Here is a 17,230-nt window from a genome sequence, read left to right on the forward strand (position 1 = left end):
TTACTGTGCAAGGATTCACACTGGTACAGTTGGTTTCTGCGGATGCTGGTATGAATTAAACCAGGCGTTGGTTGTATTACTAGGAGACGACAGCAAGTGTCCGCCAAAGCAAAGGCTTTACAGCTGTAACCGTGTTCAGCACCATGGAGAGCACAGAGTGCTCGTGAACGCTGCGGGTCACGGAGGTGCTGAAGTGAGAGCGCAAGACTGAATACCAACGCAGACACTGCTCAGACCTACGCCAACACACACGGTGCATGGGTGAACCGATGTCTCCGCAGAAGACCATTTGTTCTTGCCTCTATGTACCTTTAAAGTGTTCGTGGCCCCGCCCACTGCTCCTGGTCGCTCCTCCCACCCTTTCCTCAGCTCTGCCTGCTGCCTCTCAGCCCCTGGGCTCTCTCCCTCACTAGGCTCCCTGGTCCAGCAACAGCAGCAGCCATGGCTGACATGAAATCAGGCGTCTTTGCCAAAAACGTGCAGAAGCGGCTGAGCAGGGCTCAGGAAAAGGTACAAGGGGGCCAAGAAGCGGGGGGCGGGTTGGTTGCTGCACCCGAGACGGCAGCATCGGAGAGGGGAAAGGGCACGATCTGGGGGATGCTGCCGCCTTCTTTGTCGTTTGCAATGTGGACATCGTGTGGGGGTTGGGGTCCGGGGGAGGAGTCTTCGCTGGCACTGGGCACGCGAGCCTTGGTGTGCAGGGACCCCATGAAGCAGGTGCCAGGGAAGCTTGGCTTGTTAAGCTGCCTTCCATGATATGTGCAGGAAGGATGATGTGTTAAAAATGCTGTCGTTGTGTTAGTATTCTAGTTCCGTGTTGTGCGATGCTACCGCGCCGGCTTACATGGTCACGAGTGCCCAGAGGGTGCCCCCTTCCCTAGGTGAATTGGGCCGGGGTGGCCCTCCCACCTCCTTCCTAGACAGCAGCCACTCTCGGGCAGGCAGAACAGTCCGTCTCACTGTAATCCCTTAAGACTGCCTGCTGCGGCCCCGAGTATGTCGCGGCGGCATCCACCGCGGCTTCACGCTGCTGTCAGTGCACCTCACCGTATTCACAGGCAGGACTGAGCGGGCAAGGACGGGCTGAGGGGGTCGATGCTGTTCTAAGACCGATCAATAATGCGGAGGAAGAGAAGGATCGTCTTTGACAGAGTGTCCTGGGATGGGTTTTCAGTGCACGCTTCGCACGAAGAAGCTGAGGCGAACGTGTCCTACCATGGGCTGTCCTTCTGCTGGAGGTCAGGGAGGCAGCTGGGCCAAAGACCCCCAAACACATGCACACTTCTGCCAAGGGACGCATAGAAACCGAAAAAAGGACTCTGCGCCTCTGGGGATACCCCGGGCTGTCAGGCCCGTCAGAGCATAGACAAAGGATGAATATTTATAGCGTGGGCACGTGGGCCGAGCTGCCTGCGCCCGTCAAAAAAGGCAACTCGCCGCTTTATATTTTCAAGTCCTGCTAAATGGACGTCATGTTAGTGCGCATTAATGGCATGCTGAGGAATTTACAGTAAATGGTTAGCGGCATTTTACTTTGTGATTTTTAATGGGAACATGCATTTTTATTGTCACGAGTTAAAGAATGTTTCTCTTGTGCTCCCGTTCATTGATCCCCGTGTTTCCGTGTAGCGTGTTCACCCTCACGGTGTGTGTGTGGACTGAGATGGGGAAAGGCACGGATGAGAAATGAGACACGAGCCCCGACATGAGCGTGAGTGAGGGTGAAAGACACAGCGAGTACTACAGAGTAACAGTGATTCGGAGACAGTTATAGCGCCCTCGAGGAGGTTGTAAAAGAAAGGGGTGAACAGCGTGGGAAATACAGTGAAAGAATTAGAAGAGAAAGAGAAGGTCTGTGTGACATAAGAGCAGACATGCCCATGTGTGAGAGGGAGGTAGTAAGAGAGACTGGAAAACAGATAGCTTGACTCAAATATATGCAGAGGAAGCGCTAGAGTTTAATGTATTGCAAGCGACAACCCATCAAAATAACTACGCGAGTACACACACGCACGCACAAATACACACCCAAACACAGAAACACGCACGTGCTGTCACGCAGACAAAACTGCATCATAGTACAGTCACAGACATCTCGACCAACACACCATCTCCCCACAGATTGTGACAGCTACAATGACACCTTCCTCGTACACGCCATACACATGCTTGCACACACACTTGCGCGCGCATGCACAAACACCCACATTCTGACATTTCTCACACACAGTAGTAAAATAACAACAATTTCGTCTGTCTCTGTTTCACACGAGTGGTTTTGTTTACGCGCAATTTTACAGAGCATAACCTGCTAGTCGGAAGCAAACACAATAGGTGGGCGTCACTGCACACTTGATAAAGACTCTGAGCCATGCATAGCCTCTGTCTAACATTACTATTTAGTTCTCGAAAGAGTAAGGACATGCGCGTTGAAAGGCAGTGCACACCTTGCACCGCAGAGCTCTGCACCTGTTGTTATTATGCGCTCATCCCTGCGCGTGCTGGAGTTTGCTACATCTGAGCGTCGCACGCCGCGAGCCCAGAGGAGTAAGCGGATTGTATTTCCTTTAATATCCTGTCTGCCTGGCTCTGAGTCACGGTGAACCCTCCCAGGGGTCCTAGCAGCTGAATGGAGCTGCCCCATGTGCGGTCACGCCCATCTCCGCACCACGTGAGCCACTCATCCCAAGAGGCCACATTCTGTCCTGTGCAGTCTTTTATTGTTTAATTCCCAGCAACATTTACCAACGTGTTCCAAGTTCTCCGCCACCTTGCACTAGTTAAAAGCATTCACTATTAAACAAGAGACATATTTTAACAATAAAAATATATGTCATCCTACATCTCCCCCGTGTAGGTGTTAACATTAAAACACGTTTATAGGTATTCTTTAAATACAGAAAAAAGCTTGTAAAATAAAGAAACAACTCAGTTGCAATGCATTTGTTACCAACAATAGAGGATCACTTGATGTTCAGAATAGTAGGATTCATAGTACTAAACAACCACTGGCAAAGTCAATAGGCCTGGCTTGCAAGTGACCCGTAACCAAAGCATTAAAAAAATTGCCTGCTGCAGTGAAGAAGAAAAAACAATCATTGTTTTCTGTGTGCAATGCATCAAGGAGATAAAGAATGTAATTCTGGTTGGTTGGGTGTACTTTTGAGATGTAACATAGTCCTTCAAGTGTTGCAATGCAAGGACTACTTAGGATGTAGAATGATTCTCCGCATGTGATGAGACAGAAATATTCCTCTGGTCAGAGCCACAGCCCACTGTAGGTATATTTTGAGGCACTAGTATAACAAGACTTTGCAGACAGCTATGCTGTTAAGCCTGACCTGAAAACCTTTTTCATCATTAACACTAGGGGGCATATGTATGAAACCCATTTCCCGTTCGCAAACGGCTTGCAAACGGGAAAAAGCCTATTGGGATGTATCATCCCAAAAGGCCCTCGCAAAATAGGGAATCGCAAATTTTGCAATTCCTTATTTTGCAAAAGCATTCAAGGAATCGCAAATTGCGATTTCTTAAATGCGATGTAAAAAGCACCCAAGTTGTGTGATTTCTCCTTAAGAAATTGCAAATTACCACCAACTTCAAGTTGGTGGTAATTTGCGATTTCTTTGAAGAACGTACTTTTTTGCATTTTTTAAAGTACCATGTGGTGCACATAAATGCCCAGGGCATGTATGTGTGGCACATGTGAACACATGCACATTCCAGGGGTGCAACAGGGTGTTCTTTTGACACCCTGGCACCCTTGAAATTGCATCCTCAATTTGCGATTCTCTAATTGAGAATCGCAAATTGAGAATGTCTTCCCATTCATTCCTATAGGAATGAATGGGGAGGTATTCTTTAATTGCGAATCGCAATTTGTGATTCGCAATTAAGGAATATGTAGGATTCGCAAAATTATTTGCAAATCCTACATACATAGCGTTTTGCGATTCTCAAATAGCGATTCACAAAAAATCGCTATTTGAGAATCGCAAAATAACATTTTGATACATATGGCCCTATGTCCACACTGCTGATCTTTTTTACTTCCTACAGACAGTGCGTGATACTGAAACATACTGTAACGCTCTATGGTCGGACCTCAAGATATTTTAGAACCCCACAATGTAGTCAGGGCTGCAGCATGGTTTTAGGAGCAGCATGAATGGGTTAAAACTAGGGGTGGGCATAACTTGAATAATTCCGTATACCATAATCCCTTGGAATTACCTAAAAATTCAACTAGATTATGTTTGGATTATGCGAGAAGAGTAATTCGTAATTAGTTCCCCCTTGTTTACAAAACTGAGAGGAGGATGCATTTTGTGCTAAGAAATAGCGCTAAATGCAACAGAACACAAATAGAAAAGCGCGAAGTCTCTTGCGCTTGCTAAATGTGCTCTTGGGTTTGGATTTTGCCGCAACTTGTCACCAGCATTTAGCACTATTTTCTTCCTGCAGAACTCACATCCGAAAATGGACTTGAGGATGCATTTTTCACTAAGAAGCAGCGCTAAATGCTGTAGAACATGAACAGCAAGAGCTAGAAGCCACTCACGCTCGCTTAATGTGCTCTCTCTGTAGGATTTTTTCCTCCCTAAATTACTCTTTTAATTGCGTTAGCAGGAGTAAATGCATAATTATCGGTAACCACATCAAAGAGTTGCGCAGAATCACAGAAATTACTTTGATTACTCCAGAGTAATTGAAATTCTGCCCAGTCCCAGTGAAAACCCTCTACTACAGGGATCATGAGGACCGTTCTAGCTTATTTTATCTTTGCAATGTGGGCATTAAACTAAAACACCCTGGTCGTCATTTTTCCCCCATACTGTGGGACCTATTGATGTAGAGTGCAAAGCATAGATGTACTGATCACATCCCAGCAAACCTCCCGTGAAGTAGGGGTAGTTTACGGAGTGGTAGACATTCCTGTGTTTGAATCTTGGATTGTACCCTAGACTTTATGCAGTGAGGCTGTCTGTGAACTCTGCTGACTATGTAGGATGTATGCAATGAAAACATTTATCAATGTTACATCCTAACATTATCAAGGGGAGGCCCTGGCAGGTGATTGCCAATCCATTAATCCGAAAAATCTCCAAGGAAGCTGAGTTCTGAGTTAAATATTTCACTCAGTTTATTTGCATAAAGAATTAATTGAAACTTTGTTAGCCAGGAAAGAACTCAGAGATTACATAAAAATCTATTACAGATTACATTCTGCTTTACATGATCATTTTTTTTATTCGCTCAGCTGCGCTTATCAGTTTCCCTTCAATTACATTTCGTAGCAGAATAACGCAGGCCTCCAAGCTCCCAGAACTTTTTGCCTTTCTCCTGTATTTTTACTGACCCGTTGTTGGTGGTTTTAGGACTCTGGGCACTTTATCACTGCTGTTCAGTGCTAAAGTGCATGTGCTCTCTATGGTAAACTTGGTAAGATTGGTCTACACCTGTTTGACATATTTAATGTACCTATCAGTCCCTTGTACAGTGGTATCTCATATACTCAGGGCCAGTAAATTAAGTGCTACTGGTGGGCTTGCAGCGCTGCTTGTGCCACCCCCCAAAGTAGCCTTTCAAACCTGTCTCAGGCCTCTGTCACTGCAGGGCCTGCGCGTGCAGTTTACTGCCGCTGTGACGTGGCACATAAAGTGCCACGTCTGTGACTGCCCTTTTACTAAATATCAGTCACCCCTAAGGTAGGCCCTAGCTAGCCCTGTGGGCGTGGTGCATTGTAGGTAAAAGGTAGGACATGTGCCTTAACTGTATGGCATGTCCTGGTAGTGACAAACAGCCATTTTGGTTTCTCACTGCTGTGAGGCTGCCTTCTCATAGGAATGCATTGGAGATTCCCTGATAAGTGTTTCAGTGGTAATTCCTGATATGAGAGGGGCAGCGTGGTCAAGTTTGGTATGTTTGGAATAGTGGTAATAAATGCTGCGTAACGGTGTGCGCAGATTTATTATCACTATTTTAGAAATGCCACTTTTAGAAGTGGGCATTTCTGTGTTTTTTGTGTCTTTGTGCCTGCCTGATATGTATTGCATATCTGGCTCTGGAGTGACAGGGGCTGGAGAGGTGCTGTGGCTCCAGAGGGGCTGGATTTACAATGCTGGCTCCGCCCCCCCTGTGGTGTGTCAGGGGTCAGAGCCTAACCTAACAATGAGGGAGTTTGAGCACTGTATAGAAATGTTGGAGTGCTCCCTAGAACTGGTTTGGACTGAGCGCAGAGCCCTAAGAACAAAGACAAATGTGGTATAAGTATTGGGGCTGTGACCCCATGTAAAGTGTGCTGCTTAGTGCTGACTTGGAACTGGTAGCCAGCAGGCTACTGGACTGCCAGGAGGGACTGCCGCTTGGGACCAGGCTATTACCTGCTGGGGAGGGGCTGGAGGGACTGCCCCTCTGCTTAGGGTCCCTGCGTGCTGGCCTGCTTGCTGTTTCTGTGCCCAGCTCTGCCCGTTGTGACTCTGAGGAAGCTCAGCGCAGGAGAAGCGCTCTTCTGCGAGTGAAAAAGCTACGAGCGCAGCCTGCTCCCTGTTCGGTCTTCAAATGGGAGACAGGCGGGGCGCTTCACAATTGTCTTATTTGCCCTAGGTGTTGTGGAGCAGTGCGTGGAGAGCGTTGTGCTCCCCGTGAGTTGAGAAAGCGCTTGAACAGCGCTGATCAGGGCCTGGCACAGTGCTGTGTCCCCCCCTCCGGTTGCGGAGCACAAACAGGGTGCTGTCTACCAGGCCCTGCACTGGCTCAAGGAGGTGCGTGCAGTGTGGCACAGTGTCCGTGTAGTGCGTGGTGAGCCATTCAGTTTTCAAAGTGCCGAGAGCTGCAGCTGAGGCCCTCAACAGGACTCTGCCTGTTGCCAGGGTAACAGGAAGCCCAACGGAGGCAGCGCCGAGTGAAGAAGAGGCGCAGTGACCTAAGAGTGCGTGACGGGCACTGTGTAAATTACCAGTCCCGAGCCCGAGAAGAGGGCTCCAACTTCTCTCCGACCAAGTGCCGTGGCCGGAAGTCAGGCAGTGAGTGAGCCTGACCGTGGGCAGGGCCCACGACTACAAACAGACATGCCAGGCAGAGGCCGCGTCTGGTTGTTGGCAGGGCACACTGCCGAGAGAAGACGAGACGGAGGAAGCCGAGTTGGGGCACCAGCCACGGGAGGGCTGTGCATCGTGGGAAGGAGACGACTGTCAGCTGGTTCAGGTACGAGCGAGCTGCCCCGGTGCCCCAAGGAGCACGAGTGTACCAGACCAAGTTAGGCAGACTGGTCTGACTGGGAGATACCATCTCCTTTGGCAGCGCCATATCCCTACGTGGGCTTGAGGAGAACGCTGCCCGTTACCCGTTCAGGCATTCTGGGCGGGGGTTAGACTGGGGTGAGACTTCAACGGAGACCCCCAGTGGGTGGACCTACCACTTCCAAATCCCGATGTGGGACAGGCAGGCATGGTTATTGCCTGCTGATGATGACCCATGGATATTTAAGTGTTTACTGTGGTGCACTATTGCTGATACCTGTGGCTAATATGGTCTATGCATGATGTGTTTATGCCAAGGGCAGTATATGCCAGTAGTTACTGGTTGGTCTCGCTCACTGTGAGCTCTGGGAGTGGCAGGATGCACGTGTGTTGTGCCCTGATGGAACTAGGCTGTTGATATGGTTTACTGTGGTGCACTGGTGCTAATGCCATGATGTATGCCTAATGTGCTTGGGCTAGGGGTACTATGATCAATGTTTACTGTGATTCTCATGTCCCAGATGTTATGCCTAACGTGTGGTGCTAAGAGCACCTTTACCAGCAGGTACTGGTTGTTTTTGTTTTCCCTACTTGTGTGTGCTAAGGGTTCTGACAGTGGCCCGATTGGCTCTGTCATGTATATAATCCCCTGTAAAGTAATACCTAGTGCCAGATGGCACAGTGTACATATGTGATTATGCTCTGATGTGTTTTATGGATAATGCAAAGGCTATTTTTATATAACCTTGTGTGGAGTTTCTTTTGTGGTGTGCCTAGTGTGTCGCTGCTGTGTGAGTGTGTTGCACAAACGCTTAACACATTGCCTCTGGGATAAGCCTGACTGCTCGTGCCAAGCTACAAAGGGGGTGAGCAGGGGTTATCTTCGGTGTGTATCTCCCTTGCCCTGACTAGAGTGGTGGTTTCTGCCTGGCTTAGGCGCTTGCCCTAGCCAACCAGAAATCCCATTTCTAACAAGTATGTTATACAAGGTTTATTTGTCTAGAGTATACACTCAAAAACCTCTTGGCACTTTAGGAACCACTCTTCTTAATATTAGCTAAAAGAAAGCACTTCAGTACCAAAACATAGAAAAAAAAGGATATAAAACTAGCAAAAAAGTTACTGCTAAAAAAGCCAGATGTTAAGCACTTTTCCTTATCTGAGATAGACAGGTTTCTTATCAGAGGTACTGGTGCAGGGAATTCCAAATGCTAGGAGCCGTGGCAGAGATTGCTTTCTTGCTAAATGTGGAAAGTCTGACTTTGTTCATTGACAATAAGAACTGATTCGCAGATTTCTGGCTTTAAGTAGTTTGATGTTATCTGAGTTTAGGAACTAAAATGGCAGAGGGGTTCTACCAAGTGACTATAAGAATCAGTATCATAGATATAATAAGCATTGACAAAGTCAATGTGTCTGGCACTGGTTGCCAGCCTTCTGGCGTTGACAATGCCTATTTTATTTGTTTTCATGTTTTTATGTAAATCTTTATTGAAAAGAAAAACATATTTGCTTTCTCAGAGCTGTGGGCAGTAAGTCTGGTACTGGCTGCTGGTTATTTTAGCTCTGTCAGTGCTTGTTCTGGGCAGTGAAAGGAATTACATAGTGAGAAAAGGTGCTCCTTGTGAAAGAGGAGGATGCTGTCACTTACAGTGAAGTTAGCGAATGGCTGAAGTGGGCTGGCCCTTTGCTGTGTGCTCTATGGTGTAATGAGCCATTGAAAAATGTGAATGACATAATGACAGCTCAACTATGTAATCTGATTTAGATATTTTGAAAACGGGGGTCATATGTTTACATCTTGAGCAGCCTACTAACAAGCAGGCTGCTGTGTTTTTTGCTAACTGGAGATGCTGAAGAGCATCTTCAAGTTTTATTAGTTTCTGTACTTTCTTTAAAAAAGACATTAAAATTTGAAGCTTACTCATTTCAAAGAGGGTGAAGAGAGAGCAAACCCGAGTTTTGGGCTGTTCTACGAGGCTCCACTTACTGGTGGGCTGTGTTTTTGTTTAGTGAGCAGACTGTGTTCAGACTGGCACAAGAGCTAGAGTTATCAGGGGGATGCAGATCCTCACAAAGTGTAAGTTCACTGCTACTGAAACCACAGATTTTCCACAAAAAGAGAATGAGCTACAGAGCCTTCTTGGGTATCACCCAGAATATATGGAACTCTCTGTCACCGGAAATCCGCCGACTTTCATGTACCTCTTCATTCAGAAAAGAAGTAAAAACAAGTCTAATGAACAAGTTTCTGCCCTAAGATACATTATGTTTTATTGTTTATTTACCTGCCTATTATTCCGATGCTCTGTATGACCACTACATTGCTCAATCCTGGAAAGCATTCAGGCTTAAATCAAAGGCAATGTATAAAGTACTTTAACAGTGCATAAATACGAAAATATACCATAAAATATTTTTGTATTCTATTAAACAGTGATAAAAGGTGTGCAGGCAGATGGTTGAAGAAAGGTCTGGGATTCAGATGAGTGTTGTTCCTAAAATATGCGTTGAGTAGGATGCTATCATAAGTTGAGATGGCTAAGAGGATTTTTTTTACTGAATTTCATTATCAAGAGCTCTTTCAAAATTAAATTGCAAAATAAATATTCTGGAATGGAGAAAAAAAATATAACTTTTGGTTAGATTTTTATGAGACAGGCATGAGAGCTCCAGTACACATTTCAATACAACATTTAATAAACACAGTCATTCAAACTAAATTGAAAATAGATTGATCATTCCCTGGTTCAATTAACTTCCATTATTAATGTTTGCTGGATCGGTAGTAATAAATCAAGGGGCATATGTACAAGGGGATTGCGCCACTGGAATGTCACTTTTTTGGACGTTCCGAGGGCGCAGTGTCCTGCACCATATTTACAAAGCAGCTTTCAGCTACTCTGCATGGCTTAGCTCCTCTTTGCAAATATGGTCCCTTAGTGCAAGGGTGTTTCCATGAGTCTGGCATAGATTTTGTACTGGAAGGGAATTCTTCCAGTACAAAATTGCATGCTTAGAATAACTTGAAACCTTTTCCTACTTTGTATGTGTGCTGTACAGTGCAGCACACATACAAAGTCAGAATGAAAGGAAAAATGTAAGCATTTCTCCTTCATAGTGCCTATTTGAAATGGGTGCTATTTTCTCACGCTAAACCCTGTCTACCTTTTTAAGTAAATAGGATTTAGCGTCAGAAGCTTTGGGTGGTTGCTTGGGAATGCCCATGCACCACTCATGGTACGCCCTCTTGGCGTTAATTAATGCACGCATAGTGATACTTTCGGGTGTTTTCTAGTGCTAAACAAATTTATAGCACTGGAAAGTAAACTAGTAAAAAAAGATTTAGCATCATTTTGCGTCACTTTTGTGATGCAAAGATGGCGTTAAATTTTAGTAAATAGACCCCTGAGTCTCTTTTGAAGGACTCATGTCTTGTGTACAGCAGTTAAGTGCAGAGTCAGGTGGAGTACAAAATACTAACTTAAGTCTGTCTTAAGTCTGTCTTAAGTTTGTCTTAAGTTTGTCTTAAGTCTGTCTTAAGTCTGTCTTAAGTCTGTCTTAAGTCAAACTTAAGTCAAATTTAAGTCAAACTTAAGACAAAATCCTAACTTCTGTGAATACCAAAAGTAGTAAGTTTAGGATTTTGTCTTAAGTTAGTTCTGTGAATCGGGCCCTCAGTGTCGATGTGGACATATTTTTCGAACATTTTCTGTGGTATTGCTGAGGATTTTGAGTCCTCATACTAACCTTTTATTGAAAATCCACTACCATTATATCTCCACACTTCGCTCCAGCAATGCAGCAGACAAGTCACCATGGATTGAGTGGCTTTTCTAACACCACGTCTTGTGACGTCAACTCTGGATTTTGGTAGAGACAAAGGTGTCTATGACAGTGGCATTACAGCGACATATGGTAGCATAAATAGCATGTTTATAAAGATGTTTATCTCAGGTTTTCGTTTACCACCATCCTCTTAATCACGAAATTAGTATTACTCTATCAGTTACTTTACACCCATCCAGACAATCCCTTTAAAGGGAATCAGGAGTGTTTTAAAACAGCCATGTTAGCAAATTAAAGATGATGGTCCTAGCTCTCCTAGACTCCAATTGGATTGTGGTGATACTATGTCATTGGCATAAGCTGTCAATTACATCAGGACTGCCCCAACTCCGCTCCAATTTAGGAAAGAGGTGACGCTAGATCACAATTAACTAACCGTCCACAACTCAGATTCCTTTCTTATTACTCACCGACTTTAAGCTTACCTTTGACCATGCACCGTGCTCCTCTGCCTTTTGCAAGACAATAGGGCATGTATCAACCTCAATTCTGCAGATTGTAATTGGTCTCAAAACAGCTTTAAAGCACAGCTATAAATATTGTTCACATTTTTATGTTCTTAAATGGATTGGGTTGGTCTCTCATTACCGGTGCTCCACTGTCTCAAGGGACTGAACCACTGTGTTTTAATATAGCCGTAGAATCTGCCGTAGTGGGCTCTACCGGCCATTGAAGGCACACTCCAGCGTTAATGACCCAATATGGAGGCGAGGGCCTTTAACAAGGGAGCGGGCCTTTAATGGCCAGAAGAGCCCGCTACGGAGGGCTCTAAGGCTATTAGAACATTCCGCCCCTAGAGGGCAGAATGTTCTGATTTGTGAAACAAAGGCCTCACAGAGCCTGAGGGGGTTGTAATACCCCCCGGGCTCAGTGAGGCCTTTGTTCACATCTATTGCTGAGAACACACATTGGATTGTTAATGTTCTGGGCTTCTACCAGCCATAAGAAGCCCGGACCACTCTATTGTCTTCAATGGAGCGCTCAACATTCCAATGTTCAAATGATCATTTTGTAGCAGGGCAATCTTTATGATTGTGATAGTCATTTAGAATACTCACCCTATTTTATAGAAGCCATGTAAATGTCTGTCTCCTTGTTTAGGTTTGGCTAAATGTAATCTGCAGATTTGTATTCCTGCCAGATGCTAATAATGGTAAAATGGACTGTGATGCGAGAAGTTAAACTGCTTCTTTTGGTAATGGTTGAGCTGACATCCTCATGCTTTTAGAATGTAGTTGTGCTTGTTCGGTGAATTCCAGAGCATTCACTCTTTCCTTGAATGCGTCACAGGCAGGAAAAAATCTAGTCTTCGCAAAATCATTTAATTTAGGCAGTACAATGTTAGTTTGCGACACGTGTCGGGAAGTGTTTTGTTGCACACTCCATTAGTATGGTTTAGTGCAGGGATTTATTTGTGTCTGGATTTAAATGTAAACACATGTATGTGAAGATTTTTATGGAGGTTGTTAAATAGAAATATGTAATATTAATGTTGTTTGAGAAACATTATTTGCTCAGAATGAAGGCCATCACAAATTAGAGAAAACTTTAAGGCAGCAAACTTAAACGTGTCAACTTGACGCAGAGAGAAAATGTACGTCTCTCTTCATTTTAGATCCACCTACCCAGGTGGATAGCTGCCAAGTGGTCCATGTCATGTGTGACAGCTTCAGACAATTCTATATTTTTAGGCAATAGAACTTGCATTTTGGGAATTGTTGACTTCGTCTTAAAAATTTACTGGCTCAAAAATACAAGATGCTGCCAAAAACACAATATTGGCTGACAATATTACAGATTCCATGGAGTACATTGATGTGCTCACCCTAATGTGACCTACTTCTACATTATCTCGTATCCTATGCTGCAAATCACCTCGTGCCTCCATAATACCTAAAGCCGCGTGCACCTGAAGTGCACAATTCTCAATGCTCACTTCACGCACAACACCTACTGCTTCCCTGAGCCATATCACCCAGTACTCCTCTGTTGTAATTCCCCATTTAGCCCTTGCTGCACCTCTACCTGTGCTCCACTAAAAGATATCACCCTCTATCCCCTGACGACGCTTGTTATGTATGACGTTTGGCCTGTGCACATTGATGCCTGTTTTATGGGTTCTATATGTTTGAAAGACTTTAAGAACAGTGATGCCTGTAAGTTTATCAGTTCTCTCCAGGCAGGTACCTACAATCTATGAGTGCATGAGAAGAAATATTTTGTTTGTTTCTTTGTGCGTGCACTATAAAAAGTCAAACTTATTGGTTTTGTCAGTGCTTATTAGCCAGTCTTTATGAGAGTAGTGCTTCTGCTCAGTCATCTGATCTGCCGATTCGGAATCCTTCCTGAACGCTGTTCAGTTCTGTAAGTCTCTTGATTAATAACTAGTTACAGATCAAGAGATGACTTCTCACAAAGCCGATAACCCTGTTTCCAGGAAGAAGAGTGCATGTTTTAACAAGAAGACATAGGCTTACCCTTGGCAGCTAGGGCTAATAGCATCGGGATTCACTCAGAGAACATGGACTCCCACTCAAGCCTTTCGTTTTGATGCCAAAGGCTCAGAGCTGGACCTAACTTGAAATTTCTAGCCTTTGCTGCCAGGATCATTTGGCCATTTAGAGTTTTTTCAGAACTGCAGGACCACCAAAATGAATGATTTTCGTTACTCACCCAAAAAATAATTGTTCCCATACACTACTTAGAGTCAGGAGAATGCTGCATTTTCAACAGAGCAGCCTCCGCTGACTCACTGAAATGATAGCCCATCATTCAGAGGGTTGTCAGTTCATAGTGACAGCAGGCCCTGCCTATTCAGTGTAGAACACCCATCACTAGATCTCCCTGCCTGGGACTGCCAGGCATAACTTTCTCGGGAATGAAAATCATTCAGTGTCTTCCACACTCAGGGAGAACACTCCCTATGTGTTGAGGTCAGTTACTTTTGTTTTTCAGAAATAAACTCCTACTTTGGTAGTTAATTCTTGAAAATTAAAAATCGTTGCCAAGCAAACACAGCACATGAGGCACTCCCTTGACAAAGCATTAGGCACCGCTCTTTCCGTCCAGGACAACGAAATTCCATTGCCAAGTGGCCAGCTGTTTCTGCTTGTCTTATATCTAACTGAGACTACAGGAGTTCTACTTCTTTAGAAACATTTGCTAAGCTTTGGTACTCGATGAAGAGGATCCAATGACACACTCTTCTCCCAGACAGACAGCAATAGGCTTCTACTCCTTGTCTGTCAAGTTGTGCTCCAAAGTCTCTCAGGTGGAAGCCTTTCTTAAGCAGTCACTGGCAAGTTACTAGTGAGCATATCTTAAGAACATTTCCCAGCTCCATTAATTCCACTTTTGTAACATTTTCTTTCCTATGAAGGCAAAAGAATCACAGAAAACATTATTATATGGTTTTCAAAAATGGCAGGAGTCTAGCTCAGATTTCTAAGCTTCTTCAGTCAACCTATGAGATGGCTCTTTAAATGGGTTTGCTCCTCCTCCCCATCAGCGGAAAGCCAACTCAGACAGGTTATGGGCCTGTCAGTTTTTTGGTATCAACATAAAAGGTTCCTGCTTTCTCTTTGTGTTGCTACCTGGGGTCAACATGTATCCCTCCTCACTTCACATACCTGAGATATGTGTAGTTGGATGTAATCTTCCAGTTGCCACTCAAGGTTTCTAGTATGATCCTGATTGGTATCATTCACACCTCCTGCATGGACCTGTATGGATGTATGTATATGGTATTTCTATAGAGCAAACCTAGGCAAAAGGCAGCAGAGAAATCTAATTATTACAAACACTGTAGCATCTGGCCAATGCAGTTTGGAGGCTGTCAAAAATAAAAAAAAGTCTTAGAGGCACACATACTAAAAATCGAAGTTTACCAATGAATATGTGTTTGTTTATCAGTGGCAAAATGTTGCTAAAATAGACTTTTTCGTTTTCCTGAAGTCAAGTTAATGATTAATAGGTCGAGCCTAGACAGCGCCTGCACTGTCGGGAAGACATGCTGTTTTCAGTATGTGGTCTTTAATTCTGCAACCGGATTGTGCTACTGTGTGCCATTCCCATGAGCTTGCTTTTCAATGGCTTATTATCTTTAATGGCCCCGCCTTCTTGTGTCTTGTTTCTCTCCTTAAGTATTGGCCTGTTACTGCTATCCATTAGCTTTACTGTATTTGCCGTTGTGTTGGTGCACTATTTTTTTGTTGCAGAGTGCCCTGTTTTCGGAAGCTTCAAAGTCAGCAACTCTCATGGTTTCCTGCTTGTCTCTTGACCATCACAGATAACAGTTCCGTCTATCTCCACGTAATCTCCCCGGTGTCCCCCACACCACCTCCCACCGTCGCTGCTTGTGTTTGGTTTACTGTTTTTACTTTACACAGCACTGTTTCCTGCTCGTCTGCCCCCAGACTTGGTTAGTTCCGGCACGCAACTTTGCTTTAGAAACTAATTAGAAAACTGCTGCGCATATGTATTAGGAAAAAATGGTGGGAAACACTCATGAAAAATACCCCGATATGGAGCAATTGCAGTGCACTTTTAAAAATAGACATGCAGGTACGTGCATATAACATATGCCTGTACAGTGGCGGCTGGTGAGATTTGAAAGTGGTGAGGGTGTAAAATAATAATTAATTGTACTGCACTGCAGCGAGAGAGCATAGCGAGCGAGCCCACACAACCTATGGAGGGTTCAGGGGGTTCTCCCCCCGGGAACATTTTGAAAAAAAAGAATGGGCAAATGATGCATTTTCAAGCAAATGTGAGAAAGCAAGAAGGTTCATAAAGAATTGTGAAAGTGTAGTTATGATAATAAAGAGACTTCATATGATAATGACGTAGGATCCTGTTTTTTCTGAGCTCAGTGCTGCCCTGCAGCAACCAGCTTAATAATCTATGTAATATTTCAGCCCACAGAGGCAAAATAAAATTAGCCTTTTAGAAATCCAAACTCTATACAGTGTGCAGACACACATTACAAACAGGTTTTGAGGGTCCTACAAAGCTAACAGTCCAAAGACATTTGTAGTGATGGGGCAGCGAGACTGGGGCTTGGTGCTTGACAGGTCTTACATACAAGCTGCGTGTTCCTGCTGGATAAGTACAATCAACCATTCGCTATAATTGTGCAGATTTTTCACTTATTTAAAAAATAAAATACAAGGCTCTGCTCCTTTCAGCACTCCTACCAAGGCAGGTCTTAAGGTGCACTAATATAGCTTATAGCCGACCTTGGTTCCCAGTGCCACCATCCCTGCTCCTTACCTTTGACAGGAGCAATAAACGTTCAATGTTTGACCTGTCGCACAGCACACACTCGAACCTAGTCATTAAATCTGTGGCGCTTCAGAGCCATTTCAGTCGGTCCCTGAGGAGAAGCCGCCATTTGCTGCAGATTCTGATCTGTTACTACACTGCACATACGCGCACAGGGCAACCCTGGAAAGAGTGAACATGAACAAAAATAAAACATACCTCTAAAGTTGGAGCCATGCTACTTGTGACTCCAGCTGCAGACTGTTGCTTACAGAACGCTTTCCCCATTATGGTGACACGAGCAGCAAGTGCAACCTGGTCATATGAGAGGATGCTATTAAGAAGGGACCGGCATATTTGAATTAACTTTGTAAGTCTCTGTACAGAACTGGGAATGCTATACAGAATTCCTTTGGGTGAAACTCAGTCAGCACAATAATTCCACGTACTACGGGAGATTCAATTATATTAACAGGAACTCCATGAGGAAAGTTCGGACGATAATTTCGTTCACTTGGAATTTCAAAGCGGAATTCCCTCATACTTGTACTCGGGGGCTTAGAGCCATGTTTGACTACAAAATGGCCTCTATTTCCACAAAATAAATCACAAAGGAATATTAACTGCACAAATAAAAAAGAGCTGGGCTGTAGATGAATAGGTATGAAAGGGGCAAGAAGGGGTGTACCAGTTGAAAACAATAGTAAAGGTACAGAATGTATGAAAACCAGATAGTATTGAAAATAGAAAGAAGCACAGAAAGTATGCAAATCAGAAAGGCAAAACATTTAAATTTTTGGTAAAAATAAAAAGAAGTAATCAAGATGTTCTCATGTATTATGAGTAGAGTTAGAAATCTAAAAACGGAGACCTCT

The 17,230-nt window shown here is 44.3% G+C and overlaps 1 protein-coding gene across 11 annotated transcripts in view; it reads left to right on the top strand.

Annotated features, from left to right (window-relative positions):
- Positions 1 to 386: 386 nt before the first annotated feature.
- AMPH (amphiphysin) overlaps positions 387 to 17,230 on the top strand; it is a 951,873-nt gene continuing 935,029 nt past the window's right edge. For all 11 annotated transcript variants that reach the window (XM_085607441.1, XM_085607443.1, XM_085607442.1 and 8 more), the window contains exon 1: positions 387 to 510. In XM_085607441.1, coding sequence (XP_085463567.1) covers positions 442 to 510 — 69 coding nt within the window. In that variant the 5' untranslated portion in view covers positions 387 to 441. The remainder of the gene's footprint in view (positions 511 to 17,230) is intronic.

This window comes from Triturus cristatus, chromosome 5_2 (genome assembly GCF_964204655.1).
Source record: "Triturus cristatus chromosome 5_2, aTriCri1.1, whole genome shotgun sequence".
Classification (NCBI taxonomy): Eukaryota; Metazoa; Chordata; class Amphibia; order Caudata; family Salamandridae; genus Triturus; species Triturus cristatus.